The following is a 22,285-nucleotide window of genomic DNA, read 5'->3' on the forward strand; positions in this document are numbered from 1 at the left end:
ACACACAACACAATTTTCTTTTAATGAATAACAAGTTCAGAGCATTCAGTTTACTTATTGTGAGATCCTTAACAGTCTCATTCTCTCATTTAATTTTGAAAACACTGAGGCGGAGGCAAACTAGCCACACTTACATCAGACTTCAAACTACTCACAAGAGAAAAAGGAATATATTACATGATAATAAAAGGGTCAATTCATTAGAAAGATACAAATGTTATAAATATATGCACATAGCAGCAGAACATCGAAATGTATGAAGCAAACATTTATAAAATTGGAGAAACAACTAGACAATTAAACAATACTAGTAGGAGATATTTATACTAAACTTTAAATAATGGATAAGTGATCCAGACAGAAGATTAATAAGGAAACAGAGAACTCAAAAGACAAGATCAAGTGGGCCTAACAGATATATGGACAAAAAGAGAGACCCTTTCTCAAAAATAACAATAGCAAAAAGGGCTGGAGCTGTGACTCACTAGCAGGCATAAGGCCCTGAGTTTAAACTCCAGTACTGAGTTTAACCCCCCCCAAAAAAAGGTTATCTAAAATCAACAACTTAACTTTATACCTCAAGAAGTTGGAAAAAAGAGACTAAACTGAAAATTAGCTGAAGTAAGGAACAAAATAGAGAATAGAAAAACAATTTTAAAAAATCAACAAATCTAGAAGTGGGTTTCTTTTAAAAGATCTGCAAAATTGACAAATTTTTAGTTTAACAACAATGAAAAGAAATGAGACATAAATGGTGATGTAAAAATTGAAAGGATCATAAGAGATTATGATGATCAATGAAATATCAGCAATTTCAATACATATAAGAAAGAGATAAATTATGAGGAACATATAACCTATCAAGATTAAATCATGAAGAAATAAAAAAGATGACTAAACCTAAAATTAGTAAGGAAAGTGTACCTGCCATCAAAAGTCTCCCAACAAGTAAAAGTTCAAACTAATTGGCTTTACTCAAGAATTCTACTCAGCATCTAAAGAAGAATAAAGCCTAGTTCTCCTCAAACTCCTCCAAAAATATTGAGGAGGAAATAGTTTCTAAACTCATTTTATGAGGTCATATTAATCTCATACAAAAATCAGATGAAAATATTACCAAAAAAAGTTGACCAATATCCCTGATACATATTGATGTAAAATCATTAATAAAATATTAGCAAACAAAATCAAGGATGGTTCAGTGTATGAAAGTCATCAGTGTAATATACCACATTAATAGAATGGAGGAAAAACACACGATCATTTCTAATGTTGCAGAAAAATCATTTGTCAAAATTCAACACTTTTCATGATAAACACTCAACTGATTAACAAGGAAATTACTTCCTCATAATAAAGGCCATATATGAAAAGTATACAGCAAACATCATTTAATGGTGAAAAACTGAAAGTCTTCCCTTTAAAATCAGAAGCAAAGTAAAGATGCCCACTCTTATTCAACATAATACTAGAAGTATTAGAGCAAAAGACTTGATAAAGACACAAAAGCATCCAAATAGGAAAGAAATAAAATCATGCACTTGTAAATGACATAATATTATATGTAGACAACCCTAAAGTTTTCTAGAATAGACACAAAAAAATTGTAACAAATACACAAATTCAGCAGTTTTGAATCATCATAAGTTAATTATAGAAAGGGGCTTTATTGAGATACTTCTAAACATGGCATAATGTACTTTGGTCTAGTTCACCCCCTCTATTCTCTTCTTAAACTCGATACCTGTCCCCGCCTTTTTAAATTTTTGGTGGGTTTCATTATGCAATTTGAAGGATATAAAATAAATGCAAAAAATTAGCTGCATTTCTACACATTAATAATGGACAGTCTTAAAAATTAAATTAAGAAAATAATCCTGTTTACAACAGTATCAGAATAAAATATTTAGGAAAACTTAACAAACCAGATGAAAGACTTATACACTGGAAACTACAAAACATTGCTACCCACAGTGCTCTATAGATCTAACATCAAAACACCAATGGCTTTTTTTTTTTTTTTTTGCAAATTTGGGAAAAATCCTAAAATTTATATGGAATCATAGCATCCAAGATGACCAATGCTATCTTAAGACAGAAAAACAAAGCTAGAATCCTCACATTTCTTGATTTCAAAGCATAGTTCAAAGCCCTCTTCAATTTAGAAACTGCAACAAGTCCTGCAGGGGTGGGGTGGAGAGTTAGTACCTATGGGAGTAGGGAGGTGGTGGGGAAAGTGTATAGGAGGTTGAATATAGTGCAAATACTGTGTACACATTTATAAAAATATAAAACTGATGCTTGTTGAAAATATTCCAGGAATGAGTGGAGGGGGGAATAAAGGAGAACTCTGGGAGGGGGTGAGTTCAAGTATGATATATTTGATACATTGTAAGAACTTTTGTAAATGCCACAGTGTACCCTCACCCAGCACAACAATTAAATAAATAAAATGCAAAAAACCCATGGTATTGGTGTAAAGACATGCATACAGAGTCATGGATCAGAATAGAGAGCCAAGAATATATATATATATAAAACATGAAACATTTGTGAAGGAAAGAAAGCAATAGAAAAGGCAACCTTTGTAACAGGAAAAAGCATTTGCAGACCATATGCCTGGAGGAGTTAATATTCATAATATATATGAAGAACTAGAATTCAACAACAAAAAATAAACTACAGTATAAAAATGGGCAAATGACATTTGTTTAACAAAGAAAAATAACAATTATGGAAAAGGTGCTCATCACCTTTTGGGGCATGCAAGTTGAAACCACAATGAGATAACACTGTTCATTATAATGGCCACTTCCAAAAATAACAGGAAATAAATGTTGGCAAGGATATGAAGAAATTTGAACTTTTTGGAAATGTTAGTGAGAATGTAAATATGGTGTAACCACTATAGAAAATAGTATAGTAGTTCCCCAGTAAAATTAAAAATTTACTATAATCCAGTAACCCCAATTCTATGTACATACCCAAGAGAATTGAAGGCAGAATATTGAACACACAGTTGCACATATATGTTCATTATTCCATTATTCACATTAGCCAAGATATGAAAATAACCTACATATTCATCAATGGATGAATGGATGGAGAAAATGCTGATTATACATACAATGAAATATTATTTGGCCTTATAAACAAAAGCAATTTTTTTATATGCTACAACTATAGGTAAACCTTGAACACATTATAGTAAATGTAATAAAGCCAATCACAAAAAGAAAAATGATGTATAATTGCACTTACCTGAGGCATCTAAAGTAGTCAAATGCAGAGAAAAGGGCGTGGTGGCTTCCAAGGGGTGGAGTACAAAGAAAAGGGGAATTTTTTCAATGCATATGGTTATTTAGGGATTTTTTTCTACATGGAACACTTCACAAATTTGCACATCATCCTTGAACGGGGCCCGTGCTAATCTTCTCTGTATCATTCCGGTTTCAGTATATGTACTCCTAAGTGTGAACATCAGATATTTAGTTTTGCAAGATGAAGTTTTAACAATGTACTGCACAGCAACTTGCTGTTTCTGTACCATGCACTTATAAATGATTAAAAAGGTAAATTTCATATTATTTTGAACTATAACAAAAATTAGTTCAAGCCATAGAGATGAAAGTTATTGTAACTGAAAAATAACTGTTGGAACTATTTCAGGAATGGGGGGAGGGGAGGATTAAGGAGAATGGAGGGAGTGAATTCAAGTATGATATATTGTAAGAACTTTTATAAATGCCACAATGTATCTCCATTCAGCACAATAATAAAAAATAAAAGAGAAAAAGAATTAAATAAGATTAGCTAAAGATAGGATCAGTGTACTGAAAGATAATAAGTGGAAAATATACAGAGTCAGAGAAGAAGAATAAAAGTATAATAGCTATATGATATATGGTGGAAAACTTTGAATATATGTGTAATTGGAGTTACAGACAGAAAGGAGAGAGAACAAACTAGAATAAATTTTTAAGAGATAATGGCCAACAGTTTTTCCATTGAAACACAGATTCATAAATGCTATAAACCAAGTGCAGAATAAATAAAACTACCAATACAAATTATAGGTAAAAGTAATAAAAACAAAGAGGAAGGAGAAAAAATTTTGAAGGCAGTAATGAAGATGCTTTACCTTAAAAAAGAGTAACATCAAGGTTGAGGTTGACTTTTTACCAAAAATAGTGAAAACAAAAGATAATGGAATGATATCTGTACAATTGTGGAAATAATAATCTAGAATTTCATACTTAGAAAAAATACCCTTCAAATATGAAGGTAAAATTTCATTTTCATATAAACAAATGTTGAGTGAATTTGTTTGAAATGTAAAAGGTAAATAAGAATAATGGAAAAAAGTAAATTCAGGAATAAATCTAAATGTGACTTTTAAAAATAACAATACTATGTTTTGGTAACTAATATTAAAATGTCCCTTAATAGTTTAAATATTATTATGTAGAATGCAAATATATAATCATAGTAAAAACTGCTTTGTCTGGCTTATTAGTCAGCTCTGTGTCACTATAACAAAATATTTTAATCAACTTTAAAAGAGGAAAGATTTATGTTGGCTCACATTTTCAAAAGTTTCAGTCCATGATCACTTGGCTTCATTGCCTTTGGGCCAGTGCCAATACAGCACATTTTGGCAGGAATGTGAGATAGAGCATAGTTGTTTACCTCATGGCTTCTGGGAAGGAGAGAAAAAAGGAAAAGAAGGGGCAGAGAAGAGGGGCCAGTATCCTAATATCCTCTTCAAGGGCATGCCCCCATATGAACTGGAAGACCTCTAAATAGGTTCCACCTTTTAAAGGTTGCACCGTTTCCCATTTATACCATAAGATGGGACCAAGCCTTTAACACATGGGTCTTTGAGAGACAGTTACCCAAGATATAAAAGTTATAACTCAATTTGCACTCTTAACTTTTTAAAGATAAATGTTATAATAGATATGGAAAATCTCCAAAAGAATAGTATGGAATATACCACTAAGAATATACTAACAGAATAGAAAACTTCAAGAATAGAGTAATATTTTAAAGTGTGATTACTGCTTAAAAGGATAGAACAGAGAGAAAAAGAAGACACAAATAATAAAAAAAAAAACCCTAACTCTAAGCCATTTTCAAGAGATATATATATATATAAAACAAAAGTAAATAGATTGAATATAATACCATTTAAAATGTTGGTATGGCACTGCTATCTCAGATAAAGTACATTTATTAGTTTTCCATTTCTGCATGAAAAATCCAACCTCACATGAGAGAAAAGATTACAAATTATGTATCTTATCAGGACTTAGAATTCACAATATATACAGAACTCTTAGAGCTCAAGAAAACACAAAAAAATTTATCAATAAAAATTAGGGAAAGAACTTGATAAACATTTTTTCCAGAAAAAATAGACAAATGAGTAGCAACCACATGAAAAGATGTTCACCATCATTAGAAAATGCAAATTAAAATCACAATCAGGAAATAATTAAATATAAGTTCACCCAGTATTAGAGCAGCCAAATGTATAAAGCAAATATAGATCCCAATATTTCCCTAAAGGGAAATATAGGTCCCAATAGAATATTAAGGAGAGCTTTAACTCCCCACTTTCAGGAATGTATAGATCATCCAGACTGAAAATCAGCAAAGAAATGTCAGCATTAAACTGCCAAATGGGCCTGGCAGACATCTATAGAACATTTGTCCAACAACAGCAGGATACACATTCTTATGAACAGCACATGAAACATTCTCCATGTATATGATACACAATAAAGTAAGTCTCAACAAAATTTTAAAAATTGAAATTGTATCAGGATCTTTCCCAGTAACAATTCAATAAAACCAGATCTCTACAAGAAAAATTTTGGAAAAAAATACAAATATGTGAAAATTAAATAGGTGTCTCTTGACCAAACAATGGGATGAAGGAAAAAAATCAAGAAGAATTTTTTCCAAATAAAAAATAATTTCAAAGTGGATATAATGCTACATTTGTTTAATCCTAACACTCAGGAACTTGAGGCAGGAGGATTGCAAGTTCATGGTCCCAGCCTGGGCCTCTCTCAATAATAACTTTAATAAAGGAGGAAATTTCTTGACATAAATGAAGATGGAGACAAAAATTACCAGCACCTGTGTGACACAGGAAAAGGAATACTGAGAGAAGTTTATTGCACTCTTATGTTAAAAATACATGAAGATCTCAAATAAGGAACCTATTTATGAAAAAAAAGAACCTATCTCTGTACCTAAGGGAACTAAAAAAACAAGAAAAGAAAATAAACCTAAAGTTAACAGAAAAAAATAATAAAGTTCACAGAAAAATAAATGAATTAGAGACTAAAAAAATTTCTCTGATGTATAAACAAAATTGAAAAACCTTTAGCTATACTAACCTGGAAAAGGAAAAAGAAAACTCAAACAAAATCAGAGATGAAAAGGGAGACATTACACCTGATGCTACTGAAATACAAAAGATTATTAGAAATTATAAACAACTATAACCCAACATTTTATAACCAAGAAGAAATGAGCAAATTCCTAGGCACATACACCTTACCAGATTGAGTCATGAAGAAATAGAATATCTGAACAGAACAATAATGAGTAATGATCTAGAAGTAGTAATTAAAATCTCCCACTAAAAATGTCCAGAATCTGATGGCCTTACTGCTGAACTCTACAAAAACACTTAAAGAACAAATTCCGATTCTCCTTAATCTATTCCAAAATACTGAAATGGAAGGAACTCTGTCAAACTCTTTTTACAAGGCCAGCATTACCATGGTACCAAAATCAGACATGGACACACACACACACACACACCCCAAAGCTATAGGCCAATATCCTTGATGAGCGTAAATGATAACATTATATATATAATACTGCCAAATAAAATCCAAAAGGACCTAAAAAGATTATTAACTATGATCAAGTGGAACTCATTCCAGAGATGCAAGGATGGTTCAACATACATGAATCAATAAATATGATGGGACTGGTAGAGTGACTCAAGTGGCAGACACCTGCTTAGCAAGCATGAGACATCAAATTCAAACCTCAGTACCTCCAAATAAATAAATAAATATGATGTACCATATCAACAGAATGAAGGACAAAAATGATGTGAAGATCTCAGTGGATGCAGAAAAACATTTGATGAAATTCAGCATACCTACAGGATAAAAATGCTGGACAAATTAGTCATAGAATGAGTGTACCTCCATATAATAAAGTCCAAATGTAAAAACCCAACAGCTAACATTACACTGAATGAGATGAAAACTTTCTCTTTTAGATCTGGAACAAGACACAAGGATACCACTCACCATAGGATAAAAATGCTGGACAAATTAGGCATAAAATGAGTATACCTCCATATAATAAAGTCCATATGTAAAAACCCAACAGCTAACATTATACTGAATGAGATGAAAACTTTCTCTTTTAGATCTGGAACAAGACACAAGAATACCACTCACCACATTTATTCAACATAATGTTGAAAGTCCTTACCAGAGCAATCAGCCAAGAGAAAGAAAGGCCATCCAAACTGGAAAATAGGAAGTAAATTTGTCATTGTTTGAGGATGACACAATCTCACACAAAATGCTAAAATTCCATGAAAAACTATTATTAGAATTAATAAGTAAATTCAGTAAAGCTGCAAGATAAAAAATTCACCATACAAAAAATCAGTGGCATTGCCATATGCTAATAATGAATTATCTAAAATGGAAATCAAGAAAACAATCCTATTTACTATAGAGGCAAAATAATATAAGATACTTAGGAATAAATATTACCCAAGATGTGAAAGATCTCTACCATGCAAAGTATAAAATGTTGACAACAGAAACTGAAAAAGACCCATGTAAAATGGAAAGACATCACATGTTCTTGGATCAGAAGAGTCTATATTGTTACAATGTCCATGCTATTCAAAGCAATCTGCAGAGTCAGTGTGATCCCCATCAACATACCAATGACATTCATCACAGAACAATTAAAAACAATCCTAAAATTTGCGTGTAACCACAAAAAATTCAAAATAGCCAAAGAAATATGACCAAGAAAAAGCAGGAGAAATTACACTTCCTGACATCAAAATATGCTAAAACAAAATACTGTTGGCATAAAAACAGATACACAGACCAATGGAACAGAATTTAGAATCTGGAAGTAGGTTTACACACATAGAGCCATCTAATTTTCTCCATAGTTGTTAAAAGCATGCATTGGAGAAAGAACAGTCTTTTTAATAAATCATGCTGGTGAAATTGGATATCCACATATAGAAGAGTAAAACTATAGCCATATCTCTCACCAGTTATAAAAATCAACTTAAAATGTATCAATGATCAAAGAATAAGACTTAAATTTATGAAACTATTATTAGTAAGCATAAGGAGAAATGCTCTAGGGTATTGAAATGGGCAAGAGTATTTTTAGACAAAACTCTGAATGCATAGGAAACAAAAGTAAAAACAGACAAATGGGATTACATCAAACTAAAAAGCTTCTATACAGAAAAGGAAAGAATCCATATAATGAAGAGACATCCTACAAAATGCAAGAAAATATTTGCAAACTATAAATCTGATAAGTGGTTAATATCTATAATACATAAGAAACTCCAAAAAACTCAATAGTAAATAAAAAACAAAACCAAATAACAACTGAAAATGGATAACAGACCTAAATAGGAATTTCTCAAAAGAAGATATGACAACAGGTATGTGAAAAAATGCTCAACACCACTATCAGGGAAATGTCAATCAAATCCATACAGGGCGATCATGTCACTCCTGTAAGAATGGCTCTTATCAAAAAGACAAACTATATAACAAATAACGGCCAGGATATGGAGAAAATGGAACCTTTGCACACTATTGGTAGAATGTAAATTAATGTAGCCATTTTGGAAAACAGTATGGAAGTGCCTCAAAAAATTAAAAGTACTGGGGAACAGATGGAGCTGTGGGGCAGAGCAATAAAAAATTTGAGAGAGGATCCAAAATGGTGACTGGGACACAGACAATAGACAGCATGAGCTCTGGCAATCAGGGACCTTGCTGAGATGCTGGAGACACTATTAGCTGAGGTAAAGCACAAGGGAGAGCTGAAACTTCAGCACCCTGAACCCCTAGCCATTGGGAGTCTTCTCCACATCACAACACACTAGAAGAACAGGCAGGCCACCACCCCCACACCGCCACTACCCACCCACCCACTGGCCTGCCTGGCTGCTGCCCGCCCAACAGCACGCCACAGGAGGACTCCAGCACCACCAGATGCCGGCTCCAAACCTGCCTAGGAGACACAGACAAACATGACTGGATGCTAAAGGAGTAACACCAGAACTCCTAAGACTGAAATTCTACTCTTCCTGAGCTAGGGATTTTTTTTTCTTTTTTCTTTTCTTTAAGTGTGTGTTTGTCTTATTCACTGTTTGATTGTCCACCATCTCTCCCTGTTGATTTCGTTGGTGCTCCATTTCTTTTTCTCTTTCTTTTCCTTTTTCTTTTTTCTCCTTCTTTCTTGATTTTGTTAATTTTACTATTATAAGTTAGCAAATACTAAATTACACATAGACCAGGGACAGAAACAGTACCAAGTGCAATAATGGGAAGATGAAAAAGGGATGGAAACCATTCTTCCCCCAAAAATAAATTAGTACAGGATTCAGAGGGAGATGAAGAAAATGGATACCCATATCCAGACTCCAACAAAACAAAGGTAAACTATACCAAGGAACCCAATGAACCTCACAAGAACACTCTGAAAGAAGAAATTCTGCAAGTAATCAATGAGAATTTCATCGACATGTTACTAGACATAGTCAACAAAAACGTACAGAAGGTACTCAAGAAATTCCAAGACAACAAAAATAAAGGATATGAGAAAACACAAAGACAAATAAATGAAATCATAGGAGCCCTAAATAAAGACCAAAGTGAACCACTGAAGAAAACACCATAAATAGAGAGAGAAATGAATTAAGGTCAAAATTTGACAATATTAAAGAGGAAGTGACCCATGACATGGAAAACCTCAGAAAAAAGAATGAAACAGAAATACAAAACAAAATGGAAGGCCTCTCCAGCAGACTAGAACAAGAGAAGACAGAATCTCAGAACTTGATGAAATGGTAATTAAAGGAAAAACTGAAGAACTACTAGTCAGACAACTCAAGTCCTGTGAAAGGAATATGCAAGAACTCACCAACTCCATCAAAAGACCAAACCTGAGAATCATGGGCATTGAAGAAGGAGAAGAGGTGCAAGCAAAAAGAATTAGTAATATACTCACAAAATAATAACAGAGAATTTCCAAATCTCAAAAAGTTTTGCCCATTCAGGAACAGGAAGCCTCCAGGACAACACACAGACTTGATCAAAATAGAACTATCCCACAACATTATCATTAAAACAATAAGCACAGAGAATAGAAAAAGAATATTGAAGGCTGTAAGAGAGAAAAAACAAATAACATAAAAAGATAAACCCATCAAAATCACAGCAGATTTCTCAACAGAAACCTTAAAAACAAGAAGAGCATGGACTGAGGTCTTCCGGGCACTGAATGAAAACAATTTCAACCCTAGGATACTCTACCTAGCAAAACTGTCATTCAAAATAGATGGAGCAATAAAAGTCTCCATGATAAGCAGAAACTAAAACAATATATGACCACCATGCCACCACTACAAAAGATTCTTCAAGGAATTCTGCACACAGAAAGTGAAAGCAAACAAAACTATGTTAGGGCAGGCAGTACCAAATCACTGGAGAAGAAAAGGCAAGAAAGTAGAGAGTAAATTTGATTGAGCTGCACACAATCAAACCCTTAAACAACAAAGACAACTAAATCACAGGAATCACCACATACCAATCAATACTAACACTGAATGTTTTTGGACTTAATTCCCCCATCAAAAGACACCACTTGGTAAACTGGATTAAAAAGGAAGATCCAACAATCTGCTGCCTATAGGAGACCCATCTCATTGACAGAAACAAGCACTGGTTGAGGTTGAAAGGCTAGACCAAGCCAATGGCCCCCGAAAAGAGGCAGGGGTAGCAATACTTATCATGGACAAAATAGACTTCAAACTTACATTGATCAAACAGAAAAAGGACACTCCATACTAATTAAAGGGGAAATACACCAAAAGAAAATAACAATTATCAACCTATATGCACCCAACATCAAAGCACCTAATGTCCTCAAACATACTCTGAAGGAGTATATAGACTCCAACACAGTGGTAGTGGGAGATTTTAATACCCCCCTATCACCAATAGATAGGTCATTGAAACAAAAAAATCAATAAATTCTGGAACTAAATCACATCATAGATCAAATGAACCTAGCTGATGTCTACAGAATATTTATCCAACTTCTGCACAATATACATTCTTCTCAGCAGCTCATGGAACCTTCTCCAAAATTGATCATATCTTAGGGCACAAAGCAAGCCTCAGCAAATATAAGAAAATAGAAATAATCCCATGCATTCTATCTGATCATAATGCATTAAAACTAGAAATCAACAACCAAAACAACAGTAAAAAACATGCAGACAATTGGAAGCTGAACAACACAATGCTCAATGATCAGTGGGTCATTGATGAAATAAAAGAAGAAATTAAAAGATTCCTGGAATTAATGAAGATGAAAACACAACCTACAGGAACCTATGGTACACAGCAAAGGCAGTCCTCTGAGGAAAGTTTATAGCCATGAGTGCATACATTAAAAGGTCAGAAAGATCTCAAATCAAAGACCTAATGCTACATCTCAAACTGCTAGAAAAACAAGAACAAGCAAATCCCAAAACAAGCAGAACAAGAGAAATAATAAAAATAAAGGCTGAAATCAATGAACTAGAATAAAAAAAAATACAAAGAATCAATGAAACAAAAAGCTGGTTCTTTGAAAAAATAAATAAGATTGACTGACCCCTGGCAAACCTGACTAAAATGAGGAGAGAATAAACCCAAATCAGTAAAACCAGAAATGCAAAAGGAGAGATAACAACAAACACCATGGAAATCTAGGAAATCATCAGAGACTACTTTGAGAACCTATATTGTAATAAATTTGAAAATCTTGAAGAATGGACAGATTCCTAGATACTTACGACCATCCAAAGCTGAACCAAAAGGGTATTAACCACCTGAATAGATTCTATAACATAAAATGAAATTGAAGCAACAGTAAAGAGTCTCCCAAAAAAGAAAAGTCCAGGACCTATGGATTCTCTGCTAAATTCTATCAGACCTTTAAAGAAGAGCTAATACCAACCCTCCTTAAACTGTTCCAGGAAATAGAAAGGGAAGGAACACTACATAACTCATTTTATGAAGCCAATATTACTCTCATCCCCAAACCAGACAAAGACACCTTCAAAACAGAGAACTATAGGCCAGTCTCCTTAATGAACATTAATGCAAAAATCCACAATAAAATAATGGCAAACCAAATCCAACAACACATCAGAAAGATCATCCATGATGACAAAGTCAGCTTCATCCAAGGGATGCAGGGGTGGTTCAACATATGCAAATCTATAAATATAATACAGCACATTAATAGAACCAAAGACAAAAACCATTTGATCATCTCAATAGATGCAGAAAAAGCCTTTGACAAGATCCAACACCACTTCGTGATAAAAGCTCTAAGAAAACTAGGAATAGAAGGAATGAACCTCAATATTGTAAAAGCTATATATGACAAACCTATAGCCAACATCATACTTAACGGTGAAAAACTGAAACCATTTCTCCTAAAATCAGGAATGAGACAAGGGTGCCCACTCTCCCTACTCCTATTCAACATAGTCCTGGAATATCCAGCCAGAGCAATTACGTAAGAAGAAGAAATAAAAGGAGTACAAGTAGGTAAAGAAACTGTCAAATTATCCCTATTTGCAGACAATATGACCCTATGCCTTAAAGACCCAAAAAACTCTACCCACAAACTCCTAGACACTATAAACAGCTACACTGTGGCAGGATACAAGATCCACTTAGAAAAATCGTTAGCTTTTCTGTACACCAACAGCAAACAAACTGAGAAAGAATATATGGAAACAATTCCATTTACAATAGCCTCAAAAAAAATCAAATACGTAGGAGTAAGCTTATCAAAGGATATGAATGACATCTTCAAGGAGAACTACAAATCCGTCCAGAAAGAGATGGAGGAAGACTACAGAAGATGGAAAGATCTCCCGTGCTCATGGACTGGTAGAATCAGCATAGTAAGAATGGCTATACTACCAAAAGCAGTCTTTATGCTTAATGCAATTCCTGTCAAAATCCCAATGACTTTCATCACAGAAATTTAAAAATCTACCCTAAAGTTCATTTGGAAACACAAGAGACCTTGAATAGCCAAGGAAATACTCAGCAAAAAGAGTAATGCTGGAGGTATCACAGTACCCAACTTCAAATTATATTACAAAGCAATAGCAATAAAAACAGCATGGTACTGGCACACAAACAGATATGAAGACCAGTGGAACAGAATAGAGGACCGGGATATGAATCCACACACAACTATACCCACCTTATTTTTGACAAAGTCACTAAAAATATATGATGGAGAAAAGACAACCTCTTCAACAAATGTTGCGGGGAAAAGTGGTTATCTGTCTGTAAGAAACTGAAACTGGATCCATGTTTATCACCCTGTACTAGTATCAACTCAAAATGGATCAAGGACCTTAATATCAGACCCCAAACCCCGTAGTTAGTACAGGAAGGAGCAGGAAAAACTCTGGAAGTAATAGGTATAGGCAAGGACTTCCTCAATAGAACCCCAGCAGCCCAGCAACTAAGAGAAACAATGGACAAATGGGGCTTCATAAAATTAAAAAGCTTCTGCACAACAAAAGAAATGGTCTCTCAACTAAAGAGACCATCCACAGAGTGGGAGAAAATATTTGCCAGCTATACATACAGACAAAGGACTGATAACCAGAATATATCAGGGAACTTAAGAAACTAAACTCTTCCAAAATCAATGAACCAATAAAGAAATGGGCAACTGAACTAAACAGAACTTTCTCAAAAGAAGAAATTCAAATGGCCAAAAAACACATGAAAAAATGCTCACCATCTCTAGCCATAAAGGAAATGCAAATCAAGACCACACATTAGATTCCACCTCACCCATTAGAATAGCCATGATCAAAATCACCACCAACAACATGTGTTGGCAAGGATGTGGAGAATAAGGAACCCTTGTCCACTGCTGGTGGGAATGGAAGCTAGTGCAACCACTCTGGTAAAAAATATGGAGGCTTCTTAAAAATCTAAACATAGATCTGCCATATGACCCAGCAATTTCACTCCTGGGAATATACCCAAAGGAATGCAACACAGGTTACTCCAAAGGCACCTGCACACCCATGTTTATTCCAGCACTATTCACAATAGCCAAGTTATGGAAACAACCAAGATGCCCCATACTGACAGATGGATCAAGAAAATGTGGTGTTTATACACAATGGAATTTTACTCAGCCATGAAGAAGAATGAAATCTTATTATTTGCAAGTAAATGGATGGAACTGAAGAACATTCTGAGTGAGGTTAGCCAGGCTCAGAAGACCAAAAATTGTATGTTCTCCCTCATATGTGGACTTTAGACCTAGGGCAAATACAGCAATGTTGTAGGACTTGTGTCACATGACATGGGGAGAGCAGATATGGGAGGTATGGGAATAAGTAGTAAATCCAAAACATGAGAGTGTTTGATATCCCCACTGCAAAGGAACTAATACAGAAACCTTAAAGTGACAGAGGTCAACATAAGAGGGGGATCAGGAACCAGTGCAAAGATCAGTTAGAGATGAATCAACTTGGGTTGTAACACATTTGTACATGGAAGCAATGCTAGGAATCTCTCTGTATAGCTATCCTTAACTAGCAAAAATGCTTTGTCTTTCTTATTATGCTTATGTCTTCAACAAAATTAGAGATAAGGGCAGAACAGGTTCTGCCTGGAAGTGAGGCGGGGAGGGGGTTTTGAGGGGCGGGGGGAGAAATGACCCAAATAATGTATGCACATGTGAATACATGAATAAAAAATGAATGAAAAAAAATTAAAAGTACTAGTGCCAGATGATCCAACAAACTCACTACTTGGTATACATCCAAAGAAAATGAAATCAGTATGGCTAAAAGATATCTTCCCACCCATGTTATTGCAGAAGTATTCACAATAGTCAAAAAATGAAAACAACCTAAATACCTATCAACTATTGAATGAATAAAGAAAATATGGTACATTTATGCATTGGAATACCATTCAGCCATATAACAAAAAAGACTAAATCTTCAGTAAAATAAGGCAGACATAGAAAAAATTACTATCACATAATCTCTCTCACATGGAATCTAAAAAAGATGATCTCAGATCTCAGTGGGTATGGTAGATCAAGCATGTAATCCTAGGTCCTTGGGAAGTGGAGATTGGTAGAATTTTGGTTCAAGGAATATCCAGCAAAAAGTTCACAAGTCACCCATGTCAACCAAAGGGTGGCCGCGGTGGTGTGTGTGCCTGTCATCCCCAGCTATGTGGAGAAGCACAAATAGGAGGAACACAGTCCAGGCCAGCCCCAGCATGAAGCAAAACCCTAAAGGCCCTGTCTCAAAATAACCAAAACTAAAAGGGCTAGGGGACGTGGCTTAATTGGTAGAGTACCTGCACAGCAAGTGAGGCCCTGAGTTCAACTCCAGTACCTCAGGAAAAAAAAAAAGCAAACCTCTGATCTTACAGAAGTTGAGTGGAGAATGGTGGTTACCAGAGGCTGGGATTAGAAGTTGGGAGGGAAAAGACTGTTAAGTTGATAATAAGTGATATTGTGGAGTAAAAATTCTAATGTGTTTGTTGCATGACTATAGAGGATAAGGTACCTTATATTATAAAAAACTAAAAGGATTCTGAATGTTTTTTCCATAAAGAAATGATAAGTATTTGAGGAGATATGTCCACTCTGATTTAAACATTACACAATATATACATGCACTGAAACATCACATGGTACTTCCAAATACATACAGTTTAAAATTTTTACATTAAAAAAATTAAAACCAAAATGATAAAATGGAAAATAACAAGTGTTGGAAACTGCATGTACTGCTGGTAAAGATGCAAAACAATGCTTCTGCTATGGAAAAAAATTTAGCAGTTCCTCAAAAAGTGAAACCCAATTATCATGTGACATAGCAATCCCTCTCCTAGGTATATATGTCAAAGTCAGATGTTCCTTGACTTACTATGGTGTGACATCCCAATATGAACATCATAAATTGAAAATTTTAAATGCATTCAGTAAACTAATTGACTGCAGAGAACAGCATGGAGCATTTGTTGTTGATACTCTTGACTGCGTGACTGAGTAGGATGGAGCAACAGCTAGCTGCCACTGCCCAGCATTGGGAAAGAGTATTGTACCACATATCATTAGCCCACAGAAGATCAAAATTCGAGATCTGAAGTACAAGTTCTACTGAATGCTTGTCACCTTTGCACCATTGTAAATTAGAAAATTTTAAGTTGAGTCAGTAAGTCAGCTGCCATCTGCATTTGGAAGTAACTGTTTAAACCAAAAGTTGTATGTGAATGTTTACAGCAGCTATTTCCAGTAGTTGCAGCTACTGAGGAGGCAGAAATTTAGAGAATCATGGTTTGAGGCCAAAGAGTTAGTGAGACCCCCATCTCAACAAGTAAGCCAGGTTTGGTGGTATACATTCATAATCCCACTATACAGGAAACATAGGTAGGAGGATCGTGGTCAGAGGTGAGCCCAAGGCAGAAACACAAGACCATATTTGAAAAAATAACTAAAAAAAAAAATAAAATAAAACAAAAAGGGCTGAGGTTGGGGCTCAAGTGGTAGAGTGTTTGGCTAACACAATCAAGGCCCTGACTTCTAGCTCCAATACTCCCAAAGATTGTTTGAAAAGAAGTGAGAATATATAGAAAAAGAAGCATATTTAAATCAAAGGAAACTAATATAAAGCAATAAATTATATGATGCATTTAAACAAGTGACCCTCCTAAAATAAAGAATGGAACTGTTCATTGAAATAAAATCCAACTCTATGCTGTTTAAAAATACATATTCAATACACATATATTCTGAAACTCTTATAAGGATTAAAAAAATACTGCAAATACTGACAGAAGTATTTACTGGAGCCCAGGTAAAAAATCAGGTAATGTAGGCTTTAAGGCCAAATGGCCTCAGAAATAAAGTAGATCATATATCACATTTAAAGTTTTTAATTTTTAGGGAAGATATAAAATTTGTGTGTATTCATACACAACATGAAAATAATAAGCATTCAAAATTTATAAAATAAATATTAAATATAAAAAGAAATTGACCAAAATAAAAATTGTATTTGGACCAATATCCTTCTTTCTTTTTTAGTTTTCTTTCATTTTTGAGGTGCTAGTTTGAACCCAGTCCCTCACTTGTGCCAGGCAAGTGCTCTACCACTGAGCCATATTCTCAGCAATTTCTTTTTAACTGAAAGAAAAAAATTTATAAAAGCAAAGATTTGGGTAATATGAAAGCAAATTAAATCAATGTATTTTTTGAAAGCATATTCATAAAGAAAATGGAAAAGTAAGCAACAAACTAAAAGATATTTATAGTATGTATAAACACCAAAAACTCTGGATTCAGTATATGTAAATGACTTCAAATCAATAAGACAAAGGCAATCAACCCAACTGAGAATTGGACAAAAGGCCTTTGACAAAAGAGAAATCTTTTATGGTTTGACTTCATTAATAAATGGGGAAATTAATAATTAAGGAATACAAATTAAAAACATAATGAGATACTGTGGTATATATAGCATGTATTTGGAGAAAATTTAGAAGTTGTTGGAAACAAATGTTGCAAAAGATAGGACTCAAAAATTCTTCTGTATTGTAAATGAGTGTATAAACTGAAAACAATTTGTCATTTTATAAATTTAAATATTTTCATGCCCTAAGACCTGTCAAGTCTATTTTTTATACATAAATAAAGTAAAAAGACATAGTTCCGTTGCCTAATAATTATAGAATTTTTATAAATTATGGTATAATTATACCAGTGGACTACTATATATTGAGCAAAGCAATAAAAATGAATTAAATACAGTTACAAACAATACTATGAATGAATTTCATAAATCTGATATGTGAAAAACAAAACTTCCTTAAATTTATATACATCATGATACCATTATTGTAAAGTTGGGATAAGCATCCAAAGTTAACAGTGTATTTTGTGTGTGTGTGTGTGTGTGTGTGTGTGTGTGTGTGTGTGTTTGTGGTGTGTGTGTTTGTGTAATGGTGTTATAAAGAAAGGCAAAAGAATAATTTTTTGAAATTCAGGATAGTGGCTACTTCTAGTGACAAAGGAAGGCAATAAGGTGGAATCAAGAAGAGCACATATCATAATGCAAGTTATGAGTTCTTTGGGTAGTTTCAATATAATTATATTCTCTATGTTGTCTTTGTTACATTGTCGTTCAAATCAAACATTGCATGATAAAAATAAAACTGAACTAAAGGTTGTGAGAATATATACAGTCTCAGACCAACATCCTGCAGAATGTGTCATTAATAACTTTTCTAAAAATACTTATAAGCATATAATTAGAATATGAGAGCATACAAATTCATTTGTAGTATCTGTATTTGTTCTAGCCCCAAATTGAAAACAATCTGAATATCCTTCAGCTGGTTAATGGAATGCTATTCAGCAATAAAAAAATACAAATTACTGATGTATATATAACAGTGATCCTCAACAATATTATGTTAAATGAAAGATGAAGACACAAAAGTAAATACTATGTGGAAAATCCGTATTGGCAAAAAGTAAAAAAATACAGGTCTTCTGAATATGGGAAAGAGGGTTATATATTGGCATGAGGTAACTTTTGGGGGTGATGGGAGTATTCTAAAGGTAATGATGGTATCAGTGTGTCTATTACATAAATTTAATAAAAATTATCAACTGTATACTTACATGTATGAATTTTATGATATATAAATTATATTTCACAAAATCTGTTAAACTAAAACACTTTACTTTATCGGTGACTACGCCCAATCAAAAATCAATTGACTCTGTATGTGTTGGTCTAATTCCAGACTCCCTTTGATATATGTCTGTTTTTCACCCAAAAGCAAAATAACTTTGCTACTGCTTTCAAATGAGACAAGTTTGAGTCCTTTAACTTTGTTTCTGTTTTTCAAAATTACTTTGACTATACTATTTTCATTGCCTTTCTCTTTAGATTTTAGAATTAGTTTCGATATATTTCAATTAGGATTACACTGAATCTACATATAACTTGAGAATCCACATCTAGTAGGTATTATAATCATCAAAATATATCTCTTTTTATTAATGCCTTCTTTTGATCAGAATTTTGTAGTTTTCAGCATACAGACCTAGCATTGGTTGTATTAGCTCATATCTAAATACTTTGTGGTTTGGTTGTTATTGGTAAATGGCATTTTGTAATGTCAGTTTCTAAGTGCTTTGTGCTATTACATAGAAACATGACTGATTGTTGAGTGCTGGCCTTGGTCTTTCAATTATGCCAACTCATTTGAGTTCTGGTATCCCTTTTGTAGAATCTTTGGAATTTTTCTGCATTCTAATCATGTGATCTATAAGTAGGAACAAGTTTATTTTGTTCCTTTTCAGTCTGTTTGCTTTTTATTTCTTATTCTTCCCTTATGTAATGATTAACACCTCCACTATGATGTGGAATAAGAATGGAGAGAATAAACTTTTTCTTCTTTTCCTGACATTTGGTCTTTTACCATTGCTTGTATAGGCGCTATCTGTTCTTTGATGCCCTTCATCAGGTTGAAAAAGCTTTCTCTGTTCCAAGTTCATTTGTAAGGTTTTCTTCATGAATAGATGGTGAATTTTTGTCAAATGCCTCATCAGCATCTGTTGGGATAACCACATAGCTTTTCTTCTTTAATTTACAGTGTGGTAAATTAGAATATGGTGATTGATTTTTTGTGAAAATGTTTAACTGAAAAAATATTTAACTGACCTTGCATTACTAAGATAAACCACCTTTAATTATGATGAATTACTCTTTTTGCATATTGCTAGATTTTATTACCTAATATTTTGTCAACAGTTTTTATGAAAGATTTTAGTGTTGAGTTTTCTTTACTTGGGATTTTTTTTTCTCATTTTGGTGTCAAGATAATGTTGACTTCATCTAATATGTTGAGAAGTATTCTTACTCTTCTATTTTGTGCATGAGTTTTTATAGAATTGACATAGATTATTTATTAACAAATCTGACACAACTGTAGGAAGATTTAGGAATTTGCTTTTATATTTTTTATAATATCAAAATTATCTCAGTATCTCTTTCATTGAATGTAAACAATTTAATTTTTAAGACATTGCTCATTTTTCACAGGCCATTTTTTACTGCTCTTTATTACACATAAAATCTAAAAAATTAGTCTTTTCTAATCTTTAGAGTCTAGTGTATTTTTTTAAATTTTAGCTTATAAGTGATTTATCATTATTTTTATGATAATGGTATTTCTGAATCAAAATCTTAAAAATAGTAACTCATTTTTATGCATTTAGAGTGATTGTGATTTTTATTTGGTATAACTTAATATTCATTTATTTTTTATCTAGTCATGCAGATGGATCAATAAAATTTTGGGATGCTTCTGCAAGTAAGTTTTTAATTTATCCCTGTGAAACAGGATATACTTTGTTGATATTTACTCATGGCCATCTACAACTTTTTAGTTTGGGAAATTAATATTTCAAAAATAGTTTTGCATACATTTAGGCTGTGTTACAAAAATCCATTTCCTATGTTGTTAGATCAGTTTCAAGTATCTCTACTACACTTTTCTTCTATAATACAGAGAAAAAACAACTAAATCACTCTATCAGCAGTCCTATCTACAAAAGGCATGGTAGTGAACTTTATCAGATTAACTGTTGGAGGAATTACCTTTGTCCAGCTGTGTCTTTGACACATGCTTTTATTTTTATCTGTTTAGCCTTGACTTTCCTACCCCACTATCTCCTCAGTCCTGGTGCAGATCAAAAGAATTATTTAATAACGTTAAAAAAAATTTTAATCCAGGTGCTTGGTCATATCTGTAATCCTAACTACTTGGAAGGATCAGTAGGATAATGGTGTGAGGCCAACTCGGGCAAAAAGTTCACAAGACACCTTTTCAACCAATAGCTGGATGCAGTGGCATGCATCTGTTAGCCCAAGCTATGTGGGAGGCTGAAATCAGAAAGATCATAGTTCTAGGCCAGCCTGAGCAAAAAGTTGTACATAGTGACACATACCTGTTATCCCAGTGACAGTGGAAAGCTTAAAAAATAGGAGCATCATGGTCCAGGCTGGTCTGGGCAAAAAAGCAAAATAATCTCCAAAATAATCAGAGTTAAAAGGGTGGAAGGTATGGCTTAAGTTGTAGAGTGTCTGCCTGGCAAGTGCAAAGTCCTGAGTTCCAAACCCCAATTCCACAAAAAAAATTCTTTTAAAATTCTGGAGAAATAGGTAACATTTATTTAAGGAATAAATTATTCTACTCAATGTTGAAAGGCATGCACAGATACAATGATACATATGCAATGTACATGTCCTTCAGCATACTTAGTCACTAGAAAAAAAAAGGAATGTACTTGTAAAACTACAAGGCAAATATGATAAGAATTCTAAATATAGTATAACCAAAATCCTATTTATTATCAAAAATGGCAGAGATGTACTTAAACCAGGTAGAGCCAGGAAGAATAATTAATTCATTCAGTCATTAGTTAATGAATGAATTAATTTTTGAGACAGGATTATTGTGTATTCTAAGCTGGCCTCAAACTCAAGATCCTCCTTCCTCAACTCCTAAGTGCTGGAATTCCAGATGTGTATCACCATGCCTGGCCAGGAGGTATATTTTTAGTTTTGAAAGACAGTTAAGATTTTTACAGTCAGAAATAGGAAGAGAAGAACAAGTAAGCAATGACTCTTAAGTTTCTGAGAATGTGTAACCAGGAAAATATAGTTAATTGTTTTGGAAATAATATGATAGCTTTTGAGGTTGGAATTTGTAGTAACATAAGAGAATCCAAGTAAAAACGTCCAGTAGATAGAGAATAATCAGTATTGGAAACTAAAGAAGTAGTTATAAAAGCAATATTCAGAGCTATAAAGTAAACAGCTTCTGAA

General features: G+C 33.5%; 1 protein-coding gene and 1 non-coding gene across 6 annotated transcripts in view; one reads left to right on the forward strand and one right to left on the reverse strand.

Annotated features, from left to right (window-relative positions):
* The window catches only part of Stxbp5l (syntaxin binding protein 5L), a 391,328-nt gene that overhangs the window by 241,590 nt on the left and 127,453 nt on the right, over positions 1 to 22,285 (forward strand). For all 5 annotated transcript variants that reach the window (XM_074073244.1, XM_074073245.1, XM_074073246.1 and 2 more), the window contains one exon: positions 20,728 to 20,768. In XM_074073244.1, coding sequence (XP_073929345.1) covers positions 20,728 to 20,768 — 41 coding nt within the window. The remainder of the gene's footprint in view (positions 1 to 20,727; positions 20,769 to 22,285) is intronic.
* On the reverse strand, positions 3,374 to 3,479 carry LOC141423627 (U6 spliceosomal RNA). The gene has a single exon (XR_012448469.1). It is a non-coding gene; the product is annotated as a U6 spliceosomal RNA (small nuclear RNA).

This window comes from Castor canadensis, chromosome 5 (genome assembly GCF_047511655.1).
Source record: "Castor canadensis chromosome 5, mCasCan1.hap1v2, whole genome shotgun sequence".
In the NCBI taxonomy this organism is placed as follows: Eukaryota; Metazoa; Chordata; class Mammalia; order Rodentia; family Castoridae; genus Castor; species Castor canadensis.